The sequence below is a fragment of the Prinia subflava genome, chromosome 26 (genome assembly GCF_021018805.1).
Source record: "Prinia subflava isolate CZ2003 ecotype Zambia chromosome 26, Cam_Psub_1.2, whole genome shotgun sequence".
In the NCBI taxonomy this organism is placed as follows: Eukaryota; Metazoa; Chordata; class Aves; order Passeriformes; family Cisticolidae; genus Prinia; species Prinia subflava.
The window spans coordinates 4,321,234-4,347,866 of NC_086272.1; the positions used below are offsets into that span (position 1 = coordinate 4,321,234).

The window sequence follows — 26,633 nt, forward strand, 5'->3', positions numbered from 1 at the left end:
ACCCTTCCCCACCCCATCAGTGTCAGGTGGGGGGGCTACAGTGGCACTGGGGAGTGACTAACACATGGGGGTGACAGGACGTGACAGTGGCAGGGGTGTCCCCGCAGTACCCGTGACACAGGACATTGGGGTGTGACAGGACAAACAAGGCAGGGGGTGGGGAGAGGTGGAGGGTGGTGACAGCACCAGGGGTGTGATGGTGACAGTGCCAGGGGTGTGATGGTGACAGTGCCCAGGGGTGTGATGGTGACAGTGCCAGGGGTGTGATGGTGACAGTGCCCAGGGGTGTGATGGTGACAGTGCTGGGGTGTGGGGGTGACAGTGCCAGGGGTGTTCCTGTGGGCGGGGCCGGGGCCGAGGGTCAGGACAAGGTTGGGCTGAGGGGAGAAGATGGAGATGAGGGGAAGAGGGGACCAGAGCAGGGGAACACAGGGAGGAGATCAAGGCGACCAGGCCGTGGTGGAGAGGACAGCAGCGGGAACATGGAGATGACAGTGGGGACAGGGACATGATGGGAGCCAAACATGGAGCTGGGGACATGGAGAGGACATGGACATGGTGGCAGGGTCGTGGGGATGGGGGTGGTAGGGCAGGGTTCAGGTGGGACATGGGGCCATGGGAATAGAGGGATTTGGGATGCTGGAGCACGAGGCTGTGGGGACATAGGGACATATCCTGCCCCCCCTCTGTCTCCCGGGAGTTCCTGACAATAAACGTGAGGGTCTAACCCAGGAGGGCGATGGGGAGTGCAATATATATAGTGAGTTAATTCGTGTTTTTAGAGATTCTAACATGTTGAATGTAGCAGGAGCAGCATGACTTATAGAATAAAGGTTGAGCTATCCCAAACTGGGCCTCAGACCAGGCCTCAGACCTGGGCCTGCTAGGCCTCAAACGTTTACCCTACGTAGAACTAGATAAGCCAGTGGGGCGCTGGAAGCTGAGTTAAGGTATGGGTATCAATAGAATAGAGCAATTACTGGGAAAGCGCAGTAGCTGCCTTAAACTGTGAATGTTTACATATTTGCTCACGCTCCCCTGCCAATAGAAATGCACCTGTCACTGTAAACTATTCTTACTGTATAAAATCAGCCATCTCGTGAATAAAGAGGACAACGTGTGTTATAACCATATTGGTTTGATCTCCATTGCTCGGTCTCCAATTCCACTTATAGTCCCAGCTTCATAATGGCGCTCGAACAGGGACATGGTTTTGTTTTTTATTTTTTCCTTCAATGGAGATACTTTCACGGATTTTATTTGATTTTATTTTCACTTCAGTGTGGGCTTAAATGCGAAAGTTTTTGCCGTTCTGGAAGTCAGTTTGTGTGCCTGGATGATTCGAACGGGACATACAGACATTCCTTAACTTACAAGGCTGGGATCAGAGAGCGTTTGTTGCCTGATTTCGCCTGAAGGACTGCAGCGCCGCGCTGTGGGGAAGGAAGGTAAGCAACATTCGCAGTTTGGAACAAAAGACTTTAAAAAGATGGAACGAGATTTTCAGGCTGCTCTGCAGCTGCTAGCCAGCATTGCCTCAATAAGGGGCAAAAAGATCAAAGGAACTAATATGGGACAGTTAACCCTATGGGTTTGAAAGAAGTAAAGGTTAAGACAGCCATCACTTTGTTTTAGTGAAGCAGGATGGAAGGAGATGAGTGAGTTATTGTGGGACTCTGCTGTTTCGCAAGGGAAAGAAGCAAAGATTTGCTCAGAATTAAGCGTGATTTGGAAAAAGGTGATAAATACCTTGCAAACAGTCGCTGCAAAATGCAAAGCTGGAATTTTAGCCTTGGAAAAAACGACTCCCGGTCCCTATGACTCAAGAGTCTCCCTCTCCGAGATGAAGGAACAAAAGAAAACATCTAAGGTAGCCAGGCTCTTCAGTATAAATTCCATGCATTCCACGCATTCCGCAAGTGAGAATGCAGCTCCGCTTTGCCCCTCTCTGCGTAAAATAGTGGATACAGCGACCAGCCATGTGGATTGAAGGCAGGTACTCCTTTCACCACTGTCCAGAGACAATGAAGGCAACCAGGAAGTGTCAGCCATCAGACTCAAGGGGTGGAGTGAAAGACGAGGAGGCAGGCGGGGCCGAAGGCAGAGTAGGGCGGGCGCAAATGATGCAGCAAGGAGGCAGAGTTCAGGGCGGTGCCAAGAGTGAGGCAGTATCAGCCTTCTCCTCACCGGAAAGGAGCTGACATCGTCAGCACATGTGATCACAACAAACATGGCTGCACCCAAGCCAGCCCCCGAGAAACCAGACCCAGCTCGACCCTATGTTATGTCAGTGCCCAAGGAACTTCCAGGATTGTTAAGCAAAATAGTGAAAACATACAGCGAAGCAGACATCTTTCAGCTTGATAGGATCCTCCAAGCCCAAGCGAAGGAATTCTCACAGCATTTCAACAAGTGTTTCAACAGAACATTGTAAGAAAAGACCAGAAGTTAAAATAGAAAATGAAAATGAGCTTTTAGCTAGAGTTATTCATTGTGTGTAAGGTTGAGTTATGTTTCTACATTTTGATGTTGTTAAGATTGATTTTTGTGTGGTTTAGTTTGAGTTTGAGTTACATATTGCTAAATATATAATTTTAAAGTTTATTGTTAAGATTTGGGCCCTGATAAGTTTAAATTAAGTTTATATTTAAGTTTTAAGAATTTTAATTAGTAATGAATTTATATTTTGTTGATTTGCTGCATATAGATTTTATAAGATTACTGTAAGTTGTAAAATTTCTTATTAAGATTTGTTTACGTTAGATTTAAGTGTTAGTTGATTTAAAAGGTGATTTATAATTTATAAAGGTATGTTTGGTTAATTTGTAAGGTTTAGTTATTTTTCTTCAAAAATGAAGCAGTTTCATTTGAAATGATGATGATAGAACATTGATGAATAAGATTTAAAGAGAAAATGCAATTGGTTAGATCTTTGATTTTATTGTAAGTGGTGAATTGTTTTAGTCTTTTGTGTTTCATTTTGAATTCATAAGTGTATGAGAGTCTTGAAATACAATTTGTAAACATGTTAAGTATTGATATATTAATTATATAGTATAGAAATATAAAAAAATTGATAGTACTCGTAAGTTGATATTGCAGTTAAGTTTTTATGCTTTGTCATTTGTTTATAGGGTTTTTCAAAAAGCATTTGTTATTTTGAATTTTTCTATTTCTTTTTTAGCCATTTAAGTATTTTGTAAATGTTTCTGTTAAAAAATGTAGCTGCATTGTTAAGTGCAAGTCAGAATTTTTATTAAGTTTCATTTTAAGTACTTCTTTTATGCAAAGATATTATGACAGTTGATTGTATTTTAGGCATTTTATGTTTATGGTTATTAGAGAGTTTATTTAAAATATATACTCAAGAACATCACTCCACTCCAACTTAAAGTTTGAGTTCTAGCCAAACTTTAATTTTAACTTGGACAGATGTTGTTTGCCAACAAAGCCCAGAGGTTTCTGCTCCAAAAAATAATATGCAAGTTATCTTAACTTAGCAATTTGATCCGATTAATATAACAGCTAAATCAACTCTGAGGTGAAACTTGGTATCCCTGCCCAGGGAAGGGTATCAATATCTTCACTAAAGAAAAGTGTTTCAGCAGTTTGCAGTCTCTGGGGTGATAGCAGAAATGATTTGATAATCACTTTTCACTTTCATTAGTATGTAAAAACTTCTATTCCCTTGCCTTTGAGAATGCTAATTCACATACCAAGATTGTTTTAGCTTCCCTTCCACAAGGCTGTAGAGTCGATGAGATGCTAGTAAAAGCTGCCAGAGCTGAACAAGACAACGAAACAGCAGCATTCACAGCAGCCATGCAAGATGCCATGGAGCAACAGGGACGCATCATTGCAGTTGCGTTAACAGGAGGCAACTCCGACTATCCCGGTAACTACAGAGAAGCCTGCAGTTATGATGTATCATCAAGGAGTGAGGAAGAGGAAGAGACTGTAGATGATTACGGAACTTTATACTCAGAATTTGAGTATGAATGAATGCCAAGGACTGAATACTGTGTTTTTAGCTTTTTGCTTTTAATGGCTGAGATCTTGGGGTTTTTTCTGGGTAACTCAAGTAGTGCTTGCTTGTAACAGTGTATATGCAAAAGTAGCCAGCCATGCCACACACCCAGTTTGGATAGCTCAAAAGAAATAAAAAAAAAAGAAGAAGAAAAAAACCACACCAAAACAAACAAACAAACAAAAACGAGCAATTGTAGCAGGAGCAGGATGACTTATAGAATAAAGGTTGAGCTATCCCAAACTGGGCCTCAGACCAGGCCTCAGACCTGGGCCTGCTAGGCCTCAAATGTTTACCCTACGTAGAACTAGATAAGCCAGTGGGGCGCTGGAAGCTGAGTTAAGGTATGGGTATCAATAGAATAGAGCAATTACTGGGAAAGCACGGTAGCTGCCTTAAACTGTGAATGTTTACATATTTGCTCACGCTCCCCTGCCAATAGAAATGCACCTGTCACTGTAAACTATTCTTACTGTATAAAATCAGCCATCTTGTGAATAAAGAGGACAACGTGTGTTATAACCATATTGGTTTGATCTCCGTTGCTCGGTCTCCAATTCCACTTATAGTCCCGGCTTCAGTTGAACTCGTGGTTTCATAAAAATAAAATAAAAGTGTAACCTAAATTCCAGCCAGCCACAGAATTAAGAAATTCCTAGGCCGGCATCACCCAGTAACCACCATTCAGGGGGACACAATAAGATGCTGGGAACCTGAGATGATGAGATTGGCATCAGAAAGAAGGACACATTAACACAAGGAATCAGTTCTCCTCCTGCGGGCAGCAGAGCCATCAGAACATCATCATCACCCTGATCTCTGGAGGAGAACTTTTCCATTCACAAATCTCGGTTTCCGTTCACCCACAGGAGGACTAAATTTGCCACCTCTCCCTCCCAGAGGAGACTCCTTTCAGCAGACCAAAGATGGCAATGAATTCGAATAACCAGTCCCAGGAACAAAGAGACTATGGGGAAATCTTATGCCAGGGGCAAAATAAAGTGTATAAAACCTGAGCTTCATACGAAGCCAATTTGTGACCTTTTGGACGGGTTGCAGTGCGCTAGAGGCTGCGTCCCCGTTCACCCTTTGACAATCCCGGCTATAACATCAACAATACTCCGCTGGGGGTTTTACCAAAATTCTGTAATTGTATTTTTCATTAAACCAAATCATATTTTCAATTGGAATGTTGGATTGGCATTTATAACATCCCTGAGCTCTTCCCCCAGCAAGCACCAGCCCGACCGGCCTCTCTCCCCTCCCATGCTGAGAGCAAGAGCAAGCAGCTGCCCCCAGCTCTGTCCTTTACCTCCCCCAAAACTCCACTTATCTCCCCACTCTGAGGGAAACTCCCAGAGACCCAAAATCAATAGGTGTAGCCCAGTGCTGCCATCTCCTTTGGACACTTCTTTGTTTTAGTCAAACACTCAGTCGTTAGTCTCCTAGAAACTTATGGGAAAAAAATTCTCTAAGTGAAAAAGAAACAAGTGTAACCCCCCAACACTTCCCACCATGGATCACCAGGACCATGGATCTCCAAGGCTCTGCCCAACCAGGCTCACTGTGGATCATCCAATGGGGTCCTCCAACGGGGGATGGAGTTGGAGCAGCGCACAAAGCTCTTCCCACACGCCGGGCACTTGTAGGGCTTCTCTTCCTGGTGCCTCCATTGCTGCTGGATCATGGCACAGCTCTGGGAGAAGCTCTTCCCACACTCAGGACACTGTTAGGGCCTCTCTCCAGTGTGCACCTGCCGGTGGACAAGCAGTTTGGAGCGCTGGATGAAGCTCTTCCCACATTCTGAGCACGTGTAGGGGCATTCCCCAGTGTGCACTGTCTGCTGCATGATCAGGCCAGAGCTGTCATAAAAGCTCTTCCCGCTCTCCCCACACACACAGGGTCATACCTCAGTGTGGATCATCTGGTGGCGTTTGAGGTCAGAGCTCTTTCTGAAGCCTTTCCCACATTCTCCACATTTGTAGGGCCATTCACCGGTATGGATCCTCTTGTGCATGATCAGGTTAGAGCTTTGAGTGAACCTCTTCCCACACTCCCCACACTCATATGGCCGTTCCCCAGTGTGGACTCTCAGGTGGATCATCAGGTCAGAGGTGTCTCTGAAGCGCTTCCCACATTTCCCACACTCACAGCGCCGTTCCCCAGTGTGGATCTTCTGGTGCCGGAGCAGGCTGGGGTTTGTGCAGAAACTCTTCCCACATTCCGAGCACTGGTGCAGCTTCTTGCCATTGTGAAGCTGTTCATGCACCACCAGCTCAGAGCTCTGGCCACATCTCTGGCTGCCTTCCTGGCACAGGGTGGGTCCTTCCTCCTCGGAGCACCCTGGCATGGGTTTGGAGCCCCTCCTCGGGTGGGATTTCTGTGGCTTTTCCTCCCTGTGGCATTCCTCTGCCATGGGGATGCTCAAAATAGCCTCTTCCACGAGGTTCTGCTGAGGGGATTTGTCCTCCCTGGCCTCCTTGTCTGGGGGAGGAAGGAGAAGGACAGGATGGGATTTGCCTCTGTGCCAGAGGCAAGGGCAAGGAGGTCCCCCCAGTGCATCCCCGGCAGGACGGCATCTGCAGCGGGGTTGTCCTGCAGCCGGGGCCAGGCTGGGCTGGGAGATGGAGCAGGAGAGAGGGGAAAAGGGGCACTGACTTGCTCCTCACCTGCCTGGTGGTCCTGGGGCATCCTCCTCTTCCTCACAGCCTTCTCTTCCTCCATCCAGCCAAGGTTTGGCAATGGGAATTCCTGGTTTGGGGGAAAGACATTCTGTGAGTGCATTGGCTTTGAAGGTCCTGCTGTCCAAGTTCATCTCTAGAAGTCACTGCCTGTCTGGTGTCAATAAAATCCTCCAAAAATCAAGAAGGAGTCCAAAAACACTGTCCCAGGGCTTCCCTGTTTCCAGTGTCCTTCCTTTGGGGTTATGGGGGTCCCTCTTCTCAGAGCTGCTGGGGGGCCCGTGGATCCTGGGGATCCCCCCTCTCCCGCCTCCTGCTTCGGCTCGCTCAGGGGGTTTTGGGGCTGCCAGGGCTCATCCTGCCCTGCTTCTGACTCGGCTCCCAGCTGTCCCAGGGTCCCCTTCCTCAGCATTCCCCCACTCCAGCCACTCAGCGCTTCCTCCCCCACTCCCCCACTCCCCGACAACACTTTCACGCTCGGGGGGCTCGGACCCCCCTCATCTCCAGCCTCCATCACCCCTCCACAAACACTCCACTCTGCAATCTGTGTGCTCCAAACGTCACATTCCTTCCACTCCCACATTCCCCGCCCCCCAAATAAAAAGCCAAAACCCCCCAACCGTACCGGGGATCCCGGGATAGATTTGGGGCGAGCTTCCCCTCCCCGTCACCTGCGGGCTGCCGGGCAATGCGATGCGGTCGCGCCAGCGGAGCTGCGGCCTCAACGGGCTCGCCGTGGAACACCGACCCTCTCCCGCTGCCCCTCCTCTCGGTGCTCCTCGTGTTGCTGCTCCTCCCCTTCGTCTCTCCCTCCTCTTCCTCCCGCCCCTCCTCCGCCCCCAGCCCGGGCCCCCCTTTCCCGCCCGCTCTGCCCCGCGGCCGCCGCAGCGCCGCTGTTGGGTAGGGGGGAGCCCCCGGGAGGCCCCGGGGATGGGCGGGGGGCTCGGGGCTCCCCCCAGGGCAGACCCGGCCGTGCCGTCCCCCTGCCCCCCGAGCCCAAACTCCGCTCCCGGGGATGCCTGGCTGCCAGGGGTGGCACAGGGGGGTGGGAGTGGGGAGCGCTGGGCGCTGCGGGGGCAGCTGCAAGCCAGAGGTGTTTCCCATTGCTTTTTCTCTTTGACACCGCTTTCCTATTTCTCTACCACACACTTCTTGTTCAGTGAGAGAAACGAAGCACACTCCTCTTAAAATGTTAAGCGTTTTAATAAATTAAAATAAGGATGCACAGTGTCCCCAAGCCCCCTACCCATCCCTGGCGGGGTCTCCCCACCCAAACGCCGGTGCTGCAGCGGCCGGGGTCCGAGGAAATAGGGGGAAGGGGGGTCGTGCTGGTGGTGGAGGAGGAGGAGGAAGAGGAGGGAGAAAGGAGGAGGAGGAGGCGGAACAGGAAAAGAACTACGAAGTTCGACCACCGCACCTCCGGCCCCCGCAGCATTGCCGGTGACCAGGGAGAGGGAGCTCACCCCAAATCTGTCCCGGGGTCGCCGAGAGGTTTGCGGGGTTTTTTTTGGAATGGCGATGGGAAATAACAGATTCCAGAATCGCGCCGCAAATATCTTTGCGTGTGCCTGGGAGGGTTTTGGGGGCTGAGATGGGGATATTTTCAGATCTTGCAGGAGTGCAAAGCTGAGCCAAAGCTAGGGGGATTTAGGGGTCCCACGAAGCGATCGCGGGGTGCCGGCGGGGCGGGACGTTGGTTTTGGGGATCCCGGGAGAGGCGGGGATGAAGGGCGGGAGGCCCGGAGGGGGGAGGGGGGCGATGGCAGAGCTGGGGTACCTCCGGCAGTCTGGAGGGGTGGTGGAGGCTGGAGATGAGGCTAGTGCGGGCCCCCCGAGCCTGCAAGTGTTGTCGGGGAGTGGGGGAAGAAGCGCTGAGTGGCTGGAGTGGGGGAATGCTGAGGAAGGGGACCCTGGGACAGCTGGGAGCCGAGTCAGAATCAGGGCAGGATGAGCCCTGGGAGCCCCAAAACCCCCTGAGCGAGCCAAAGCAGGAGGCGGGAGAGGGGGGATCCCCAGGACCCACGGGCCCCCCAGCAGCTCTGAGAAGAGGGACCCCCATAACCCCAAAGGAAGGACACTGGAAACAGGGAAGCCCTGGGAGAATTTTTTTGGACTCCTTCTTGACTTCTGGAGGCTTTTACGGACACCAGACAAGCTCTGACTTTTAGAGATGGACTTGGACAGCAGGACCTTCAAAGCCAATGCACTCACAGAATGTCTTTCTCCAAACCAGGAATTTCCATTGCGAAACTGTGGCCGGATGGAGGAAGAGAAGGCTGTGAGGAAGAGGGAGTAGTCACAGGACCCCCAGGCAGGTGAGGAGGAAGTCAGTGCCCCTTTCCCCCTCTCTCCTGCTCCATCTCCCAGCCCAGCCTGGCCCCGGCTGCAGGACAACCCCGCTGCAGATGCCGTCCTGCCGGGGATGCACTGGGGGGATCTCCTTGCCCTTCCCTCTGGCACAGAGGCAAATCCCATCCTGTCCTTGTCCTTCTTCCCCCAGACAAGGAGACCAGGGAGGACAAATCCCCTCAGCAGAACCTCGTGGAAGAGGCTGTTTTGAGCGGCCCCATGGCACAGGAATGCAACAGGGAGGAAAAGCCGCGGAGATCCCACCCGAGGAGGGGCTCCAAACCCAGGCCAGGGTGCTCCGAGGAGGAAGGACCCACCCTGTGCCAGGAAGGCAGCCAGAGATGTGGCCAGAGCTCTGAGCTGGTCGTGCATGAACAGCTTCACAATGGCAAGAAGCTGCACCAGTGCTCGGAATGTGGGAAGAATTTCTGTGCAAAGTCCAGGCTGCTCCGGCACCAGAAGATCCACACTGGGGAACGGCGCTGTGAGTGTGGGAAATGTGGGAAGCGCTTCAGGGACACCTCTAACCTGATGATCCACCTGAGAGTCCACACTGGGGAACGGCCCTATGAGTGTGGGGAATGTGGGAAGAGCTTCACTGCCAGCTCCAGCCTGATCTCCCACCAGAGGATCCACACCAGGCAACGTCCCTATAAGTGTGGGGAGTGTGGGAAGAGGTTCACTGTGAAATCCAGTTTAAACCAGCATAAGAAGATCTACAGCACTGAACAGCCCTAGAAATGTGCAGAATGTGGGAAAGGCTTCAGGAAGAGCTCCCAGCTCAAAGGCCACCAAATGATCCGCACTGGGATATGACCCTGTATGTGTGGGGAATGCAGGAAGAGCTTTTATGACAGCTCTGGCCTGATCATGCAGCAGACAGTGCACACTGGGGAATGCCCCTACACGTGCTCAGAATGTGGGAAGAGCTTCATCCAGCGCTCCAAACTGCTTGTCCACCGGCAGGTGCACACTGGAGAGAGGCCCTAACAGTGTCCTGAGTGTGGGAAGAGCTTCTCCCAGAGCTGTGCTGTGACCCAAGAGCAATGGAGGCACCAGGAAGGGAAGCTCTGCAAGTGCCCCACGTGCGGGAAGAGCTTTGTGCGCTGCTCCAACTCCATCCCCCGTTGGAGGACCCCATTGGATGATCCACAGTGAGCCTGGTTGGGCAGAGCCTTGGAGATCCATGGTCCTGGTGATCCATGGTGGGAAGTGTTGGGGGGTTACACTTGTTTCTTTTTCACTTAGAGAATTTTTTTCCCATAAGTTTCTAGGAGACTAACGACTGAGTGTTTGACTAAAACAAAGAAGTGTCCAAAGGAGATGGCAGCACTGGGCTACACCTATTGATTTTGGGTCTCTGGGAGTTTCCCTCAGAGTGGGGAGATAAGTGGAGTTTTGGGGGAGGTAAAGGACAGAGCTGGGGGCAGCTGCTTGCTCTTGCTCTCAGCATGGGAGGGGAGAGAGGCCGGTCGGGCTGGTGCTTGCTGGGGGAAGAGCTCAGGGATGTTATAAATGCCAATCCAACATTCCAATTGAAAATATGATTTGGTTTAATGAAAAATACAATTACAGAATTTTGGTAAAACCCCCAGCGGAGTATTGTTGATGTTATAGCCGGGATTGTCAAAGGGTGAACGGGGACGCAGCCTCTAGCGCACTGCAACCCGTCCAAAAGGTCACAAATTGGCTTCGTATGAAGCTCAGGTTTTATACACTTTATTTTGCCCCTGGCATAAGATTTCCCCATAGTCTCTTTGTTCCTGGGACTGGTTATTCGAATTCATTGCCATCTTTGGTCTGCTGAAAGGAGTCTCCTCTGGGAGGGAGAGGTGGCAAATTTAGTCCTCCTGTGGGTGAACGGAAACCGAGATTTGTGAATGGAAAAGTTCTCCTCCAGAGATCAGGGTGATGATGATGTTCTGATGGCTCTGCTGCCCGCAGGAGGAGAACTGATTCCTTGTGTTAATGTGTCCTTCTTTCTGATGCCAATCTCATCATCTCAGGTTCCCAGCATCTTATTGTGTCCCCCTGAATGGTGGTTACTGGGTGATGCCGGCCTAGGAATTTCTTAATTCTGTGGCTGGCTGGAATTTAGGTTACACTTTTATTTTATTTTTATGAAACCACGAGTTCAACTGAAGCCGGGACTATAAGTGGAATTGGAGACCGAGCAACGGAGATCAAACCAATATGGTTATAACACACGTTGTCCTCTTTATTCACAAGATGGCTGATTTTATACAGTAAGAATAGTTTACAGTGACAGGTGCATTTCTATTGGCAGGGGAGCGTGAGCAAATATGTAAACATTCACAGTTTAAGGCAGCTACCGTGCTTTCCCAGTAATTGCTCTATTCTATTGATACCCATACCTTAACTCAGCTTCCAGCGCCCCACTGGCTTATCTAGTTCTACGTAGGGTAAACATTTGAGGCCTAGCAGGCCCAGGTCTGAGGCCTGGTCTGAGGCCCAGTTTGGGATAGCTCAACCTTTATTCTATAAGTCATCCTGCTCCTGCTACAATTGCTCGTTTTTGTTTGTTTGTTTGTTTTGGTGTGGTTTTTTTCTTCTTCTTTTTTTTTTATTTCTTTTGAGCTATCCAAACTGGGTGTGTGGCATGGCTGGCTACTTTTGCATATACACTGTTACAAGCAAGCACTACTTGAGTTACCCAGAAAAAACCCCAAGATCTCAGCCATTAAAAGCAAAAAGCTAAAAACACAGTATTCAGTCCTTGGCATTCATTCATACTCAAATTCTGAGTATAAAGTTCCGTAATCATCTACAGTCTCTTCCTCTTCCTCACTCCTTGATGATACATCATAACTGCAGGCTTCTCTGTAGTTACCGGGATAGTCGGAGTTGCCTCCTGTTAACGCAACTGCAATGATGCGTCCCTGTTGCTCCATGGCATCTTGCATGGCTGCTGTGAATGCTGCTGTTTCGTTGTCTTGTTCAGCTCTGGCAGCTTTTACTAGCATCTCATCGACTCTACAGCCTTGTGGAAGGGAAGCTAAAACAATCTTGGTATGTGAATTAGCATTCTCAAAGGCAAGGGAATAGAAGTTTTTACATACTAATGAAAGTGAAAAGTGATTATCAAATCATTTCTGCTATCACCCCAGAGACTGCAAACTGCTGAAACACTTTTCTTTAGTGAAGATATTGATACCCTTCCCTGGGCAGGGATACCAAGTTTCACCTCAGAGTTGATTTAGCTGTTATATTAATCGGATCAAATTGCTAAGTTAAGATAACTTGCATATTATTTTTTGGAGCAGAAACCTCTGGGCTTTGTTGGCAAACAACATCTGTCCAAGTTAAAATTAAAGTTTGGCTAGAACTCAAACTTTAAGTTGGAGTGGAGTGATGTTCTTGAGTATATATTTTAAATAAACTCTCTAATAACCATAAACATAAAATGCCTAAAATACAATCAACTGTCATAATATCTTTGCATAAAAGAAGTACTTAAAATGAAACTTAATAAAAATTCTGACTTGCACTTAACAATGCAGCTACATTTTTTAACAGAAACATTTACAAAATACTTAAATGGCTAAAAAAGAAATAGAAAAATTCAAAATAACAAATGCTTTTTGAAAAACCCTATAAACAAATGACAAAGCATAAAAACTTAACTGCAATATCAACTTACGAGTACTATCAATTTTTTTATATTTCTATACTATATAATTAATATATCAATACTTAACATGTTTACAAATTGTATTTCAAGACTCTCATACACTTATGAATTCAAAATGAAACACAAAAGACTAAAACAATTCACCACTTACAATAAAATCAAAGATCTAACCAATTGCATTTTCTCTTTAAATCTTATTCATCAATGTTCTATCATCATCATTTCAAATGAAACTGCTTCATTTTTGAAGAAAAATAACTAAACCTTACAAATTAACCAAACATACCTTTATAAATTATAAATCACCTTTTAAATCAACTAACACTTAAATCTAACGTAAACAAATCTTAATAAGAAATTTTACAACTTACAGTAATCTTATAAAATCTATATGCAGCAAATCAACAAAATATAAATTCATTACTAATTAAAATTCTTAAAACTTAAATATAAACTTAATTTAAACTTATCAGGGCCCAAATCTTAACAATAAACTTTAAAATTATATATTTAGCAATATGTAACTCAAACTCAAACTAAACCACACAAAAATCAATCTTAACAACATCAAAATGTAGAAACATAACTCAACCTTACACACAATGAATAACTCTAGCTAAAAGCTCATTTTCATTTTCTATTTTAACTTCTGGTCTTTTCTTACAATGTTCTGTTGAAACACTTGTTGAAATGCTGTGAGAATTCCTTCGCTTGGGCTTGGAGGATCCTATCAAGCTGAAAGATGTCTGCTTCGCTGTATGTTTTCACTATTTTGCTTAACAATCCTGGAAGTTCCTTGGGCACTGACATAACATAGGGTCGAGCTGGGTCTGGTTTCTCGGGGGCTGGCTTGGGTGCAGCCATGTTTGTTGTGATCACATGTGCTGACGATGTCAGCTCCTTTCCGGTGAGGAGAAGGCTGATACTGCCTCACTCTTGGCACCGCCCTGAACTCTGCCTCCTTGCTGCATCATTTGCGCCCGCCCTACTCTGCCTTCGGCCCCGCCTGCCTCCTCGTCTTTCACTCCACCCCTTGAGTCTGATGGCTGACACTTCCTGGTTGCCTTCATTGTCTCTGGACAGTGGTGAAAGGAGTACCTGCCTTCAATCCACATGGCTGGTCGCTGTATCCACTATTTTACGCAGAGAGGGGCAAAGCGGAGCTGCATTCTCACTTGCGGAATGCGTGGAATGCATGGAATTTATACTGAAGAGCCTGGCTACCTTAGATGTTTTCTTTTGTTCCTTCATCTCGGAGAGGGAGACTCTTGAGTCATAGGGACCGGGAGTCGTTTTTTCCAAGGCTAAAATTCCAGCTTTGCATTTTGCAGCGACTGTTTGCAAGGTATTTATCACCTTTTTCCAAATCACGCTTAATTCTGAGCAAATCTTTGCTTCTTTCCCTTGCGAAACAGCAGAGTCCCACAATAACTCACTCATCTCCTTCCATCCTGCTTCACTAAAACAAAGTGATGGCTGTCTTAACCTTTACTTCTTTCAAACCCATAGGGTTAACTGTCCCATATTAGTTCCTTTGATCTTTTTGCCCCTTATTGAGGCAATGCTGGCTAGCAGCTGCAGAGCAGCCTGAAAATCTCGTTCCATCTTTTTAAAGTCTTTTGTTCCAAACTGCGAATGTTGCTTACCTTCCTTCCCCACAGCGCGGCGCTGCAGTCCTTCAGGCGAAATCAGGCAACAAACGCTCTCTGATCCCAGCCTTGTAAGTTAAGGAATGTCTGTATGTCCCGTTCGAATCATCCAGGCACACAAACTGACTTCCAGAACGGCAAAAACTTTCGCATTTAAGCCCACACTGAAGTGAAAATAAAATCAAATAAAATCCGTGAAAGTATCTCCATTGAAGGAAAAAATAAAAAACAAAACCATGTCCCTGTTCGAGCGCCATTATGAAGCTGGGACTATAAGTGGAATTGGAGACCGAGCAATGGAGATCAAACCAATATGGTTATAACACACGTTGTCCTCTTTATTCACGAGATGGCTGATTTTATACAGTAAGAATAGTTTACAGTGACAGGTGCATTTCTATTGGCAGGGGAGCGTGAGCAAATATGTAAACATTCACAGTTTAAGGCAGCTACTGCGCTTTCCCAGTAATTGCTCTATTCTATTGATACCCATACCTTAACTCAGCTTCCAGCGCCCCACTGGCTTATCTAGTTCTACGTAGGGTAAACGTTTGAGGCCTAGCAGGCCCAGGTCTGAGGCCTGGTCTGAGGCCCAGTTTGGGATAGCTCAACCTTTATTCTATAAGTCATGCTGCTCCTGCTACATTCAACATGTTAGAATCTCTAAAAACACGAATTAACTCACTATATATATTGCACTCCCCATCGCCCTCCTGGGTTAGACCCTCACGTTTATTGTCAGGAACTCCCGGGAGACAGAGGGGGGGCAGGATATGTCCCTATGTCCCCACAGCCTCGTGCTCCAGCATCCCAAATCCCTCTATTCCCATGGCCCCATGTCCCACCTGAACCCTGCCCTACCACCCCCATCCCCACGACCCTGCCACCATGTCCATGTCCTCTCCATGTCCCCAGCTCCATGTTTGGCTCCCATCATGTCCCTGTCCCCACTGTCATCTCCATGTTCCCGCTGCTGTCCTCTCCACCACGGCCTGGTCGCCTTGATCTCCTCCCTGTGTTCCCCTGCTCTGGTCCCCTCTTCCCCTCATCTCCATCTTCTCCCCTCAGCCCAACCTTGTCCTGACCCTCGGCCCCGGCCCCGCCCACAGGAACACCCCTGGCACTGTCACCCCCACACCCCAGCACTGTCACCATCACACCCCTGGGCACTGTCACCATCACACCCCTGGCACTGTCACCATCACACCCCTGGGCACTGTCACCATCACACCCCTGGCACTGTCACCATCACACCCCTGGTGCTGTCACCACCCTCCACCTCTCCCCACCCCCTGCCTTGTTTGTCCTGTCACACCCCAATGTCCTGTGTCACGGGTACTGCGGGGACACCCCTGCCACTGTCACGTCCTGTCACCCCCATGTGTTAGTCACTCCCCAGTGCCACTGTAGCCCCCCCACCTGACACTGATGGGGTGGGGAAGGGTCTGAATTAGGGAGGGGCAGGTTGGGGGAATCACCTGATGTCATCTGGTGTCACCCCAAGTGCCCCCCGACCATGGGGCGCCACCCACGTGTTCCCCAACGCTCCCCCCACGCTCATTTATTGTTCCCCTCCCCCACCCCAAACCTGGGGGGGGTTTGGTGGGTGGGGACCCCCGGGGCAGCCAAGCACAGCCTGGGGTCGGGCTCTGGGGAGGGGCGGGCCACGCCCCCCAGGTAAGAACCCCCGAGCCCCAATCTCCGAGTCTCGACTGGTCAGTGGGGCGCCCCTCCCCCACCCGGGGGTCTCGGAAAGGGCGGGGGGAGGGGCGGGTGCTGTGGCCGGACTGGACTTTGGACTGGCCTGAGCTGGGGGGAAGGGGCAGCAGGGGGCAGGGGGACTCACATTTGGGGTGCCCATGGTGGGGCGGGACCCACATTTGATCTCCTTCCTGGATTCCCAAATCCACCCCAGGACACCAAGAACTCCCCAAATCCTCCCTGCACCCAAAACTCGTCTCCAAAATCCCCTTAGGACCCCAAGATCCCCTTCCAGGATCCTCTGAGGATCCCCAACCTCTCCCCAGGATCCACCCAAAATCCCCTTCCCAGCACCCAAGAACCTCCTAAACGGCCCTTAAACCCCTCCCCAGGACCCCAATAGCTCCTCAAGGGCCCTCCTGGGACCCTCCAAACTGCTGAAGATCCCCCCACAAATCCTACTAAGGAGCCACCAGGCCCAATCCCAAAATTCCCCCAAGGATCCCAATATCCCTCAAACCCCTCAAGACCACGCCAGATTTCCCCTTCAGCACCTCTGTAACCCCAGAATCCCCTCTAGACCCAAATATCTCCCTGAAAATCCTGCCCGGATCTCAGTATCCCCTCAAGGACGCTCAAACCCCCAAGAATCCCCTCAAAATTCACACAGGAATCCCCATATCCGCTAAACCTCCCCAAAGACCATCCCAAATTTCCCCTTCAGCACCCCAAAAACCCCCAAATCATCTCCAGACCCAAACATCTCCCTGAAAAACCCCACCGCGGACCCCACCATCCTCTCGGGGACCCTCCTCGGACCCCAAGCAGCCCTCGCAGAGCCTTCCCCATCAGCCCAGAGTTCCCCCCGCAGAGCCCAAGTGGCGCCGCTGTCGCTGTGCCCAGGCCCCCGGAGCATGGCCCGCTCGGCGCCCCCCGGCCGGGGCTGGGCCCCCGCGCCGCCCCCGCACCGCCTGCGCTCCCTGGCGCGCTCCCGCCTGGACGAGGACGCGCCCTGGCGGTGGCGGCCGCGGGGGACAGCGCGACCCGAGCGGAGCTGCTCAGCAAGAGCGGGGGCGGCTCGGGGGGCGTCCTGGCCGGAGCCCCCTTGGCCGAGGCCGTTTTCGGGCTGTCGGGGTGCCGGCTCAGCCGGAGGGTGCTCGAAGGGGCGGCGCTGCCCCCAGGGCGGGCGGTGGTGGCCGAGGTGGAGGGTCCGGCCGCGGGGGTGCTGGGGGCCGAGAGGGTGGCCCTGAATATTTTGGGGCGCTGCAGCGGGGTGGCCTCGATGGCCGCCAGGGCCGTGGCGGTGGCCCGGGCACAGGGCTGGGCGGGGGTGGTGAGGGGCACCCGAAAAACCACGCCCGGCTTTCGCCTGGCGGAGAAATAGGCGCTGGGGGTGGTGGGCGCCGACCCCCACCGGGGAGGTTTGGGGGGACTCCTCCTGCTCAAGGACAATCACCGAGCGCTGGCGGCGGCAGCGGGGGGACTCGAGCAGGTGGGGACGCCGAACTTGGGGGACAATGGGGGGGACCCTTGAATAGGGGGGTTCTGGGTGTGGGGGACTCCAGAGTTTGGGCGGGAATGGCGGCAGAACCCCGGGATTGTGGGGTGCAAGGCGGGGAATCTCGGAGATTGGGGGGCCAGGAGCCCAGTTTGGGGTGGGATTGGTGGGGGGAGCCTTGAATTGACGGGCTCAGGGTGATGGGTGTGACAACCCCAATTTTGGGGGTGTTGCATGGGGGGAACATGAGGTTTGGAGGAAATTGAGGGAGATTTGGTGGAGGGGGCTCGATTTTGGGTTGAGGGATGGCTTGGGGTACCCCAAATTTCTAGGGTGGTGGGGAAGCACCAATATTTGAAGGGGGCACCAATTTAGGGACAGACTCTTGGACTGGGGTATTCTGGGTGTGAACTGATGTGGGAGGACCCCTGGATTGGGGGGGATGTTTGGGAGAGTCCCAGTTTGGGACTGGGGGGAATGGGAAATTGGGGGATAACCCCAGAATGGGAGGGGGGATCATGTGTTGCATAAATCTAAATTCTAGGAGGGGCAACCCCAATTTTGGGGTCAGGGGCCGGGGGCTTCACCCACCGGTTGGGGGGTTGAGTGCTCGAGTGCAGCTGAGGCTCTGGCAGCTGCAGGGGCAGGAGCTGACATCGTCCTGCTGGACAACCTGGCCCCCCAGGTGAGCCCCTAAATCAGAGGGGGGCCAACAATGGTGGGACCCCAAGTGTGAGGCTGGACCCCAAAAACGGGGGTTTGGACTCTAAAAACGGCAATAAACCCCAAAAATGGGTCACAGATCTCTCAAAAAAGTGGGGTGGTAACACCGTGGATTTGACCTCTGCCCCCACCCGGCGAGCTCCCAAAATCTGACAAGGGGCTGCCAAGAATGGGAGGATCCCACAGGTGTCAGGCTAGACCCCAAAAATGGGGGTCAGCACTCTTGCAAACAGGAGGCAGAGCAGTGAAATGGGTCAAATAGCTCAAAAAGGGCGGGATGACCACATAGATCCGGGCTCTGCTCCCCCCAGCTGAGCCCCCGAAAACAAAGGTGAGTGGCAGAAATTGGGGACACCCAGGGGTGAGGCTGCAGCAGGAAAATGGGAATCTGCTGTAAATGTGGGACAGTCCCAAAGATATCGGGGGGAATCCCAGTTTTGTGAGGTCAGAGGGTTGGGTAATCCCAATTTTGGGGGTTCTGGGTGGTGGTCCCTTGACTTGGGAAGTTTAGGTGGCGGGACAACAATGTGGGGCTCAGTGGGTGGGCAAAAGCCTGGATTGGAGGGGTTGGGGGGGTCCACAATTTTGGGAGGTTGGGAGGTTTGGGTGAGTGGACCCCAATTAGGGTGGTCAGTGGACTGGAGAGCGGGAATGAAAAACAGAAATCCCTTGGCTTGGGGAGGGAATTGGCACCTGGGCAATGAGCCCAGAGTTGGGACAAGAGTTGAAAGGGCCCAGACCCAGTTGAGGGGTCCCAGATCTCAGTTTGTGGGTCCCACACCCAGCTGGAGGATCCCAAACCCCACTTTAAGGGGCCCAAACTCCAGGGTTGTGTCTTGGGGGGATGGGGGGGGGGGCAATCAGACCCAGTTTGAGGATTGCAGAGCCCAGTTTGAGAGGCCCAGGTCCCAGTTTAGAGAGCTGAGACCCCAGTGTGAGGATCCCAGATCCTGCTGGAGGTCTGCAGACCCCAGTTTGGGGGTACCAGATCTCAGCTTGAGAATCCCAGACCCATTTAAAGAACCCAGACTACAGTTTGAGGGTTCCTTGCCCCATTTAGGAGTCCCGGACCTGAATCCCCTATTTGAGGGACCCAAACCCCATTTTAGAGGTCCCAGATCCCAGTTTGATGGTCCCAGGCCCACCAGCAAAACACCTGGCGCTACCACAACACTGGGAATTGGGATCAGAGGAGAAATCCTGCTGTAAATCCCCAAATCAGGCTCTAATTCCTGGCCTGATCCCAGCAAGCCCATCACACCTGTGTGTGCCCACCTGCCCACAGGTACCTTTGGGATTGCTCCAGGTGCAAGTGGTGTTTTCTGAAATAATCCACATGTTTACACCTAAATCTCCTCTGGGGCCTTGCTTTTGGGTGATTTCTGAGATTAAACAGGAACATTACTCTCTGCAGCTCTGTAGCATGTGGCAATTCATCAGCCTGAATTGCCAGGCCCTTCGAATGAGCAGCATGAGAACCCGCAACTGGGAAAATCCCAAATATCACTAAACATTTTACACAGGTGAAGGGAAAGATCCATTGATCACATTGGATTTACCTCTCTGGTCTCACTGTACTGCGCAGCAGTGGGAATTATCTCCTCCAGAGTGAATTTCCAGGTGTTGGCTCCAAATTCCTTCTGTTCATCTGTCAGTTCTGGGAGAAAAAAAGAACAGGGAAAAAAAAATGAAAAGGTCCCAAAAATCCAACTCTTTCTCTGTAGAGACCCTTCCTCAAGCTCTGAGCAATGACTCAAACTTCCAGACTTATTCAAAATTATTCAGTAACTCCTAAAAATGGAGCGGTTCCAAAATGATTCAGATCCCACTGAAAATGGCTCAGTTGCTTCCAAAAATATTGGAAGGGCCAGTGTTGAACCTGTATGGGACAAGTAAGAACTAGTATGGAACCAGGAAGGGATTGGTCCTAGGCCAGTGCAGGAGCAGTATGCAGCCAGTAGGGCTAGTGTGGGACCAGTATGACACCAGTATGGGACCAGTACTTGACCAGTGTTGGACCAATGTAGGACCAGTCCAGGGCAGTATGGGACCAGTAGAGACCAAAACAAGCAAATACAGGATCTTGATGGGACTGGGACTGGAACACTGTGGGCCAGTGCAGACAAATACAGGCCAGTACAAACCAGTCTGAGGCAGTAGAGAACAGCACAAACCAGTACAGGACCAGTACAGGCCAGTTCACACCAGTGAGGGCTAGTATGACCAGTGTACAACCAGTGTGGACCAGTATGGGGCCAGCAGAGGCCTACACGAGCCAGTGCTGGATAAGTATTGGACCAGTATTAGAACCAGTAAGGACCTGTATAGGCCAGTACAGGCAAGTACAGGGCCAGTATGAAATCACTGTGGGTGAGCACAGCAGCAATATGTGACCAGTCCAGGCCAGGATGGGACCAGGATGGGACCAGTAAGGGGCCATTCCAGGACCAGTATGGAATCAGTAGGAGCCCAGTGCAGAGCCAGATGTGCAAGAGCCTGCAAGGAGAGATGTGGGACAGCAGGTGTGTCCTGGGGTGACAGGACATTTTCATGCTTTGTATCCCAAATCGTGGTTTTTTGTTTGTTTGGGGGGTTTTTGTTTTTGTTTTTGTTTTTGTTTTTGTTTTTGTTTTTGTTTTTGTTTTTGTTTTTGTTTTTTCTTGTTCCCACGTTCCCAGTTTGTTTTGTCTATAGCTGAGCCCCTCCCCCGGCTGCTTGCTTCTGGCTTGCTGCTAGCTTTAGGCTGCTTTGCTGGCTTTGATCTCTTGCTTTCTGCTTTTTTGCTTGCTTTTTGCCATTTTTCTGCTTTTGTGTTTCCCCTTCTTTCCTTCCTCCCTTCCCTGAAGACATCAGACCTGCTTCGGGCCCTGATTCAGGAACATCAAGGGAAAACCCCCCGGAGTCTGCACCTGAAAGAAGCTTTGGCACCCTCCCCAGCAGAGACTGCTCACCCTCTCTTGGACTGGTGAAAACATTTGTTGTCATCTCGGACTGTTTTTCTTGTGCTGGGGAGTGGTTTTTCATTGTTTCTCAATAAACAAGTTTTTTCCACTTTCTCCTCTGAGGAAATTCCTCCCGAACCCGGTGGTGGGGGAGGGAGTTGTGGGAATTTTCCCCTAAATTTGGCCTAAACTAGGACAAGGTGGCTCTTCCAAAGCTGTTTATTGCATGGAGCAAGTGACAGCATTCGTTGGGTCGTGGGGAACAGAGCCACGTCTAAAGCTGCCAGCTCCAGCTCAGAGACAAGCCTGGAGCCACTTCAGCTCTGCTTCCAATGTATTCTATGGTTTTCTTTGCTGAGCATCTTAATCCATAAAAACCAATCAGCATCATACACAATACCTTTACTATTACTACTATCATGACTATGTTATGTTACAGTTTAAGGTTGTTTTTGTGTTTTCTTGCAGTGGAAAATTCTTTGACTTTGTTTCTACTTGGTAAAAACATGTTTTTTATTTGCTTATGGTATCTTTTGCTTTTCCTGAGACCTATTTCTGCTTGCTACAAACATCTTCTTTGTTTGTGATCAACATATCCTTTGCTCTAGCCATAAAACCTCTTTCCAACTCAACCTTTGCTTTCTTAGTTGTCTATCAACAACTGGCTCAGCAATTGTAACGTTAGAGATTCTTTATTCTTCTGTATGAAAACTGGCTTTCATTTTGCACATTCAGAGATCCTTGTGCTGAACCTACATATCTGTGAAGCTTTCTTGTCAAACTTTCATCTTTGCCAACTCATATGGAACCAGTATGGGCAGTTAGGGACCAGTACACACCAGTATGTAACAGATTTGTGAGTCATCATTTTTTATCTCAAAGTTTGCATACAAATAACATTTTATGTGAGCCTTCTGTCAGGCTTTGAGAATTCTCTAGAAATCCATTTCCCACAATGTCCAAGTCATTTATGGAGATGTTGAGGAGCACAGGGCTGAGGATGGAGCCCTGCAGAATCTCACAAGTGACCGGTGCCCCCCTAGTCACTGTCACCCTTTGTGCCCAACCTGTGAGCCCGCTGTCACCCATCACATGGCACATCTTTATCCAGCTAGGCCTGGACTGTTTGTCCTGAAGTATCATTATTGTATTAGGGATGGCTGAAATAACAATACAACTCCAAATCTTCTTGGAGGATGTAACATATGATGGCATTCATTTTCATGCAATATAAATGTATAAGCATCCATGTTCATCTAATATCGATAGTATAAATTCAGCTGCATTTAGGGGGAATACAGCAGCAGTCACCTGCACTTGGAAATAAAGTAAAAGGATTAAGAATTATTAAGGCCCTTGCTGGAAACTTGGGTAAGGACCATGATTTACAATAGAAAAGAAGGTGGCTATGAGAAGAGATAAGCCCACTCCAGAGATGGACTTGACAACAATTATCACTCGATATGGATCTAGATTTCATCATCCAGGGTGTGCATCCCAATACAAGATCCCCCAAAATCGAATCAAGTATTCATCTCTTCTCAGAAATCCAATCAACCGTCCAGCAGTAAGGACAAAATTTCATGAATATGGTGAAAGAGTGGAAAAAGGACAAAGTATGAAGAATTGCCCTGTCCAACCAAAACTGTATATAAACTGACCCTGCTGGGACTGAAATTGTGAACAGGGGAGCTCTGGTGCAATAGAGGCCGGGGCTGGGTTCACCCAGGGCCGACCCCAGGCTCAACACTGACTTTGTTTGTGGCTTTTTCAGTTTTTTGCAAATCTTGTTAATAAATTTTATTTTTGTAAATTATTATTAAAATTCATTTTTTGAATTGGATTGGCTACGTATTTATAACAGAGGGCATATAGCAAGGTTTATTAGAAAGCACACCCTTTTTATACACTGTTCCAGTACAACTGGACATGATCGGTCACTCAAACCAATGCCTCTTCATAAACATCTTTGCAAGTAAACAAGATGGGAAAAACAGCAGGTGCAAAGGTTAGAAATTGTTTGGAATGTCTTCTCACAGCTCCCCCAGAGCAAATGCCTGGCAAAGTCCATCTGACTTTCTCTTCTGACCAGGCTTTCAGCGTCCACACTGAAGGATTTTGGGGGAGAGAGTCTGGGGCGCTTTGCTGGAATCCCAAAAGATTACATCTGCTGTCTTTCCTTGATGAACCAGGTGGGTCACCTTGTCTTAAAAGAAAACTGACAAGCTGTTATTGAAACAAAAAACGATCTTTATTTACAAAACTATAGTTGGCTTGCCAGCCATAATCACTAGGACAAAATAATTAATATCCAGGCTCAACAACGCCTGTGTGACCCTTCAGATATCAAGTGCTGACCAGGTCTGGGGTTGGATTCAGCCACAGCCAGAGCCTTCTCTGAGGACCTTAGGAAGCCAGGGAGTCCTTTCTGCACCTTGTGAAGCAGTGGGAGGGTGTCCCTGAGCAGTCCTGCCTGAATGTCCCACTCTGGGCACCAGGCAGGCCCCCAGTTCAGCGGCACCAGCACCACAGAATGCCACGGGACCCTCCCGATGTCCGCTGCTCGCTCGGGCTCTCCAGGATCAAGCTGGTCTGAGCTGCCAGGCAACGGATGAATTCACACCCATCTTCTTGCAAGGACTGAAGTTCTGTGACCAAAACAGAGCCCAGATATTACCCTGGTTTTTCTGACTTTTTTTAAAGCCTTCTACTTGTTCATGAGATGGAGTCAGTTCTTTAGCCTCTGTGCAATATTAGAAGTGGTTTTTCCCTTTCTCACACTTTGGAACATAAACAACCTTTCTTGGTTTTGTTCACTGTCCTTTGTTTACACATTTCTAGCTTGAAAATAGTGTTGGTTGACAGCTGGTCTTGCCAGTGGGGTGAAGGGATAGTAATCCCAGAAGCCAATCCACAACCAGACCCACAAATGTATAAAAATGGAAGAAATAAACAGGCTCACCATCTTTTTGGGGAGCAGCTTTTCACTGCAGACCTCCTGCCTCCGTGTCGTTGTTTGCATGCCGCTTTCACACCCAGATGAGTTCCCATGTTTGCAGAGACCCTCTACACCCTTCCAGCCCTCAATCCCTGCTCACCACTGAAGACCAGAGCAGTCAGCTCCTTGCTTTGGTCCTTGAGATGCCGCGTGATGGTCCCTGGGCACAGAGCTCTGTCAGCACCTGCTGCTCCCCAGCGTGCTCCCAGCAACCAGGGAGCACCATCAGCCTGGATGTGGCACTGGGCAAGGGCTGGGGGGGACAGGGGCTGCCCAAAGTGGCACTCACCGATGAACCTGATGCTCCAGTCTTGCACACATTCCTGAGGGTCCCTCAGGTACTGCAGGCTCTGATGAAGGTACTGCTCAGCCCTGCTGCTGTTCTTTTCCATCTGGAGACACCATGAAGGTGTGGGCACTGTCACAGAGCCTCCAGGTGGCTGCAGCAGCCCCTCCTGCCAGCACCTCCATTACCAAGAGCCCTCCTCCCTCCCACTGGGTGCAGGAAGGGGAGATGGGCCTGCAGAAGAGTCCTTGGGGCTCTGTTCTTGAGCCAGGAACAAGGATGCAGCTCCAGGCTGTGGGGTCTCTTCCCCAGGCCCAGCTGCAGAGCCCACAGCCCGGCAGAGTCCCTGGGGCGCATCCTCACCAAGCAGTCAGCCATCCTCCAGGTCTGCTGTGTCTTCACCACATGCTTCAGCTCCTTCCACTTGAGGAGCTCTGCGATAGCAAGGAGGGCACTCCTGGAGGCCTGTGGAACAGCAGCAGCTGGGAGATGGCTCCAGGGCCTGGGAAAGGTGACCTGGGCTGACTCTGCCTTTAGGGAGCTGGGACGTGCCCCTGCCAAAGCATCTGGCAATGGTCCCTAAGGTACAGGGATTGAGGCTCAAATCCCAGCTCTCCAACCCTTTGGGGACACACCTAGCCACACCTCTGCTCTCCAACACCTTTGGGGACACACCTAGCCACACCTCGGTGGGCTGATGCTGGGCTGGTGCTGGAACAGGTAGGGCAGGTGCTGGAAATGGTGGTGCCAACTTGTCCGGCCCTGCTGCACTGGTTCTGCAGGGACCCTTCCCAGGGGCTGTGCTGGAGGAGTGCTGCCAAACACCCAGGAGCCCCAGGGGGTGTCAGCCACCCCTGTCTGTGTCACTGCCCAGCCTCGCCATCAGTACCTGGCTCACTTTGGGCGCCTTGTCATTCATGCGAAGGATGAGCGGGGCAAGGACACTGTGCACGTAGTTCTTCATCCACCTTTTCTCCTTCCCCAGCACCATCCTCACCAGGTCTCGGAAGGAGCATATGCTGCGCTCCCGCACCCAGCTTTCCTCCTGGAAGGAGCAAGGACAGCTGAGCTTGGGCAGCAGCAGATCCCTGCCCTCAGCAAGGAGGGGGGTGATGCTTGGGGGGTCCAGATTCCAGAGTGGGAAGAAGCAGGCTCAGAATCCATCCCAGGGGAGCCCAGGGGAGCGGAGCCTGCTCCGAGTGCTGCTGTCACAGCCCAGGGCTGAGGCTCCACCTGGACCTCACCTCATCAAAGTACGGCCAGAGCGCCTTGGCCAGGCCCACGGCAATGGAGCTGGCCTCGGTCTTCCTCAAGTGCCTCATCACATTCTGCAGGACCGTCAGGGCCTTCATGGCCAGGGACACATAGTTGTGCCACAACAGGTTCACCAGGTCTTGCAGGAGGACCTTCATTTTTCTCGCCTGCGTGAAAGGCAGTTTCCATTTTGTGAGAAATCCCACACCTGGAACGCTCCCCAGGCCCTGCCAGTCGGGGAGGGGGCTCAGAGCAGTAACCCCATGTCCCCACTCCCAGCCCAGCTTCCACCTGTCTGCCCCTGACACCACCCTGCTCACCCTGTCACCCCTCTCTGACAGCGTGATGAGGGCCCTGAGCACCAGGGAGAGCATCTGTGCATCTGTGTTGTTGTCTGAATACACCAGAAACCTGGAGGTGTTGTACAACAGAGCAAATTCCTCCTCTTGGATGTCTTCAGAGGCCAGCATCTGAAAGAAAACCCCACAGTGACCAACCTCTGGCCCTGCAAAGGCAGCAGAGCTCCTCTGGCACAGCTCCTGCTGAGGACAAGGGCACCAGGGCTTTTCCTGCTGACTCACAGCCACGCAAGTCAGGCAGATGTTCTCCTCAGAGGTCTGGAAAATGCCATTCTTATGGTCCCGGAGTTGGATGCGCAGCTCCTTCAAGACCTTCTCCGCGGTCTGGGGCACCGAGAGCATCACTTCCCACAAACTGAGGGCATTGGTGCGAGGCAGAGCACCGTCAGCAGGGCCTGGGCCAGACCTGCAAGATGTGGGATATCTGGGGATCCTGCCCAGGCAGGCAGGAGATGGCTGAGCAGCAGCATGCTGGCTCTGTGTCAGAGTCCAGGGCATCCCTCTGGCTGCCCTG

At 50.5% G+C, this 26,633-nt stretch overlaps 2 protein-coding genes, 1 long non-coding RNA gene and 1 pseudogene across 7 annotated transcripts in view; 2 read left to right on the top strand and 2 right to left on the bottom strand.

The window, feature by feature from the left end:
* Positions 1-7,464, bottom strand: part of LOC134562044 (zinc finger protein 239-like) — a 59,671-nt gene extending 52,207 nt beyond the window's left edge. The window contains exons 1-3 of one of the 4 annotated variants that reach the window (XM_063419502.1): positions 6,697-6,906; positions 5,937-6,511; positions 3,472-5,780 (exon numbers count right to left, since the gene is read on the bottom strand). In XM_063419502.1, coding sequence (XP_063275572.1) covers positions 5,757-5,780; positions 5,937-6,511; positions 6,697-6,811 — 714 coding nt within the window. In that variant the 5' untranslated portion in view covers positions 6,812-6,906 and the 3' untranslated portion in view covers positions 3,472-5,756. Of the gene's footprint in view, positions 1-3,471; positions 6,512-6,696; positions 6,913-7,333 lie in introns of those variants that run through there. The other 3 variants (XR_010083054.1, XM_063419503.1, XR_010083053.1) reach the window with 3 other exon arrangements.
* A 558-nt stretch (positions 7,465-8,022) lies between these two features.
* LOC134562122 (uncharacterized) lies at positions 8,023-12,264 on the top strand. The gene is made up of 3 exons (XR_010083074.1): positions 8,023-8,199; positions 8,942-9,023; positions 9,209-12,264. It is a non-coding gene; the product is annotated as an uncharacterized LOC134562122 (long non-coding RNA).
* A 4,527-nt stretch (positions 12,265-16,791) lies between these two features.
* On the top strand, positions 16,792-17,601 carry LOC134562108 (nicotinate-nucleotide pyrophosphorylase [carboxylating]-like; annotated as a pseudogene).
* Positions 17,602-23,246: 5,645 nt separating this feature from the next.
* LOC134562058 (maestro heat-like repeat-containing protein family member 7) lies at positions 23,247-26,521 on the bottom strand. 2 transcript variants are annotated; one of them, XM_063419519.1, is made up of 8 exons: positions 26,342-26,521; positions 26,081-26,230; positions 25,751-25,927; positions 25,396-25,551; positions 24,870-24,971; positions 24,510-24,612; positions 24,321-24,380; positions 23,247-23,870 (listed from the first exon to the last, which is right to left on the bottom strand). In XM_063419519.1, exons 1-8 carry the CDS (start codon positions 26,459-26,461, stop codon positions 23,734-23,736), a joined length of 1,005 nt encoding a protein of 334 aa, XP_063275589.1. In that variant the 5' UTR covers positions 26,462-26,521; the 3' UTR covers positions 23,247-23,733. The 2 variants fall into 2 exon arrangements, 1 of the variants encoding a protein (XP_063275589.1); XR_010083057.1 differs by having other exon boundaries at positions 23,736-23,870; positions 24,185-24,380.
* Between the last annotated feature and the right edge of the window lie 112 nt (positions 26,522-26,633).

Bases quoted from the DNA above. Each gene is read 5' to 3' on its own strand.
- LOC134562058 (XM_063419519.1), bottom strand. From the start codon at position 26,461: ATGCTCTCGGTGCCCCAGACCGCGGAGAAGGTCTTGAAGGAGCTGCGC. The intron at 26,231-26,341 runs GTGAGTCAGCAG...GTTTTCTTTCAG, and splicing joins TCTGCCTGACTTGCGTGGCT to ATGCTGGCCTCTGAAGACAT. The intron at 24,613-24,869 runs GTGAGGATGCGC...TGGTGTCTCCAG, and splicing joins GGAGGATGGCTGACTGCTTG to ATGGAAAAGAACAGCAGCAG.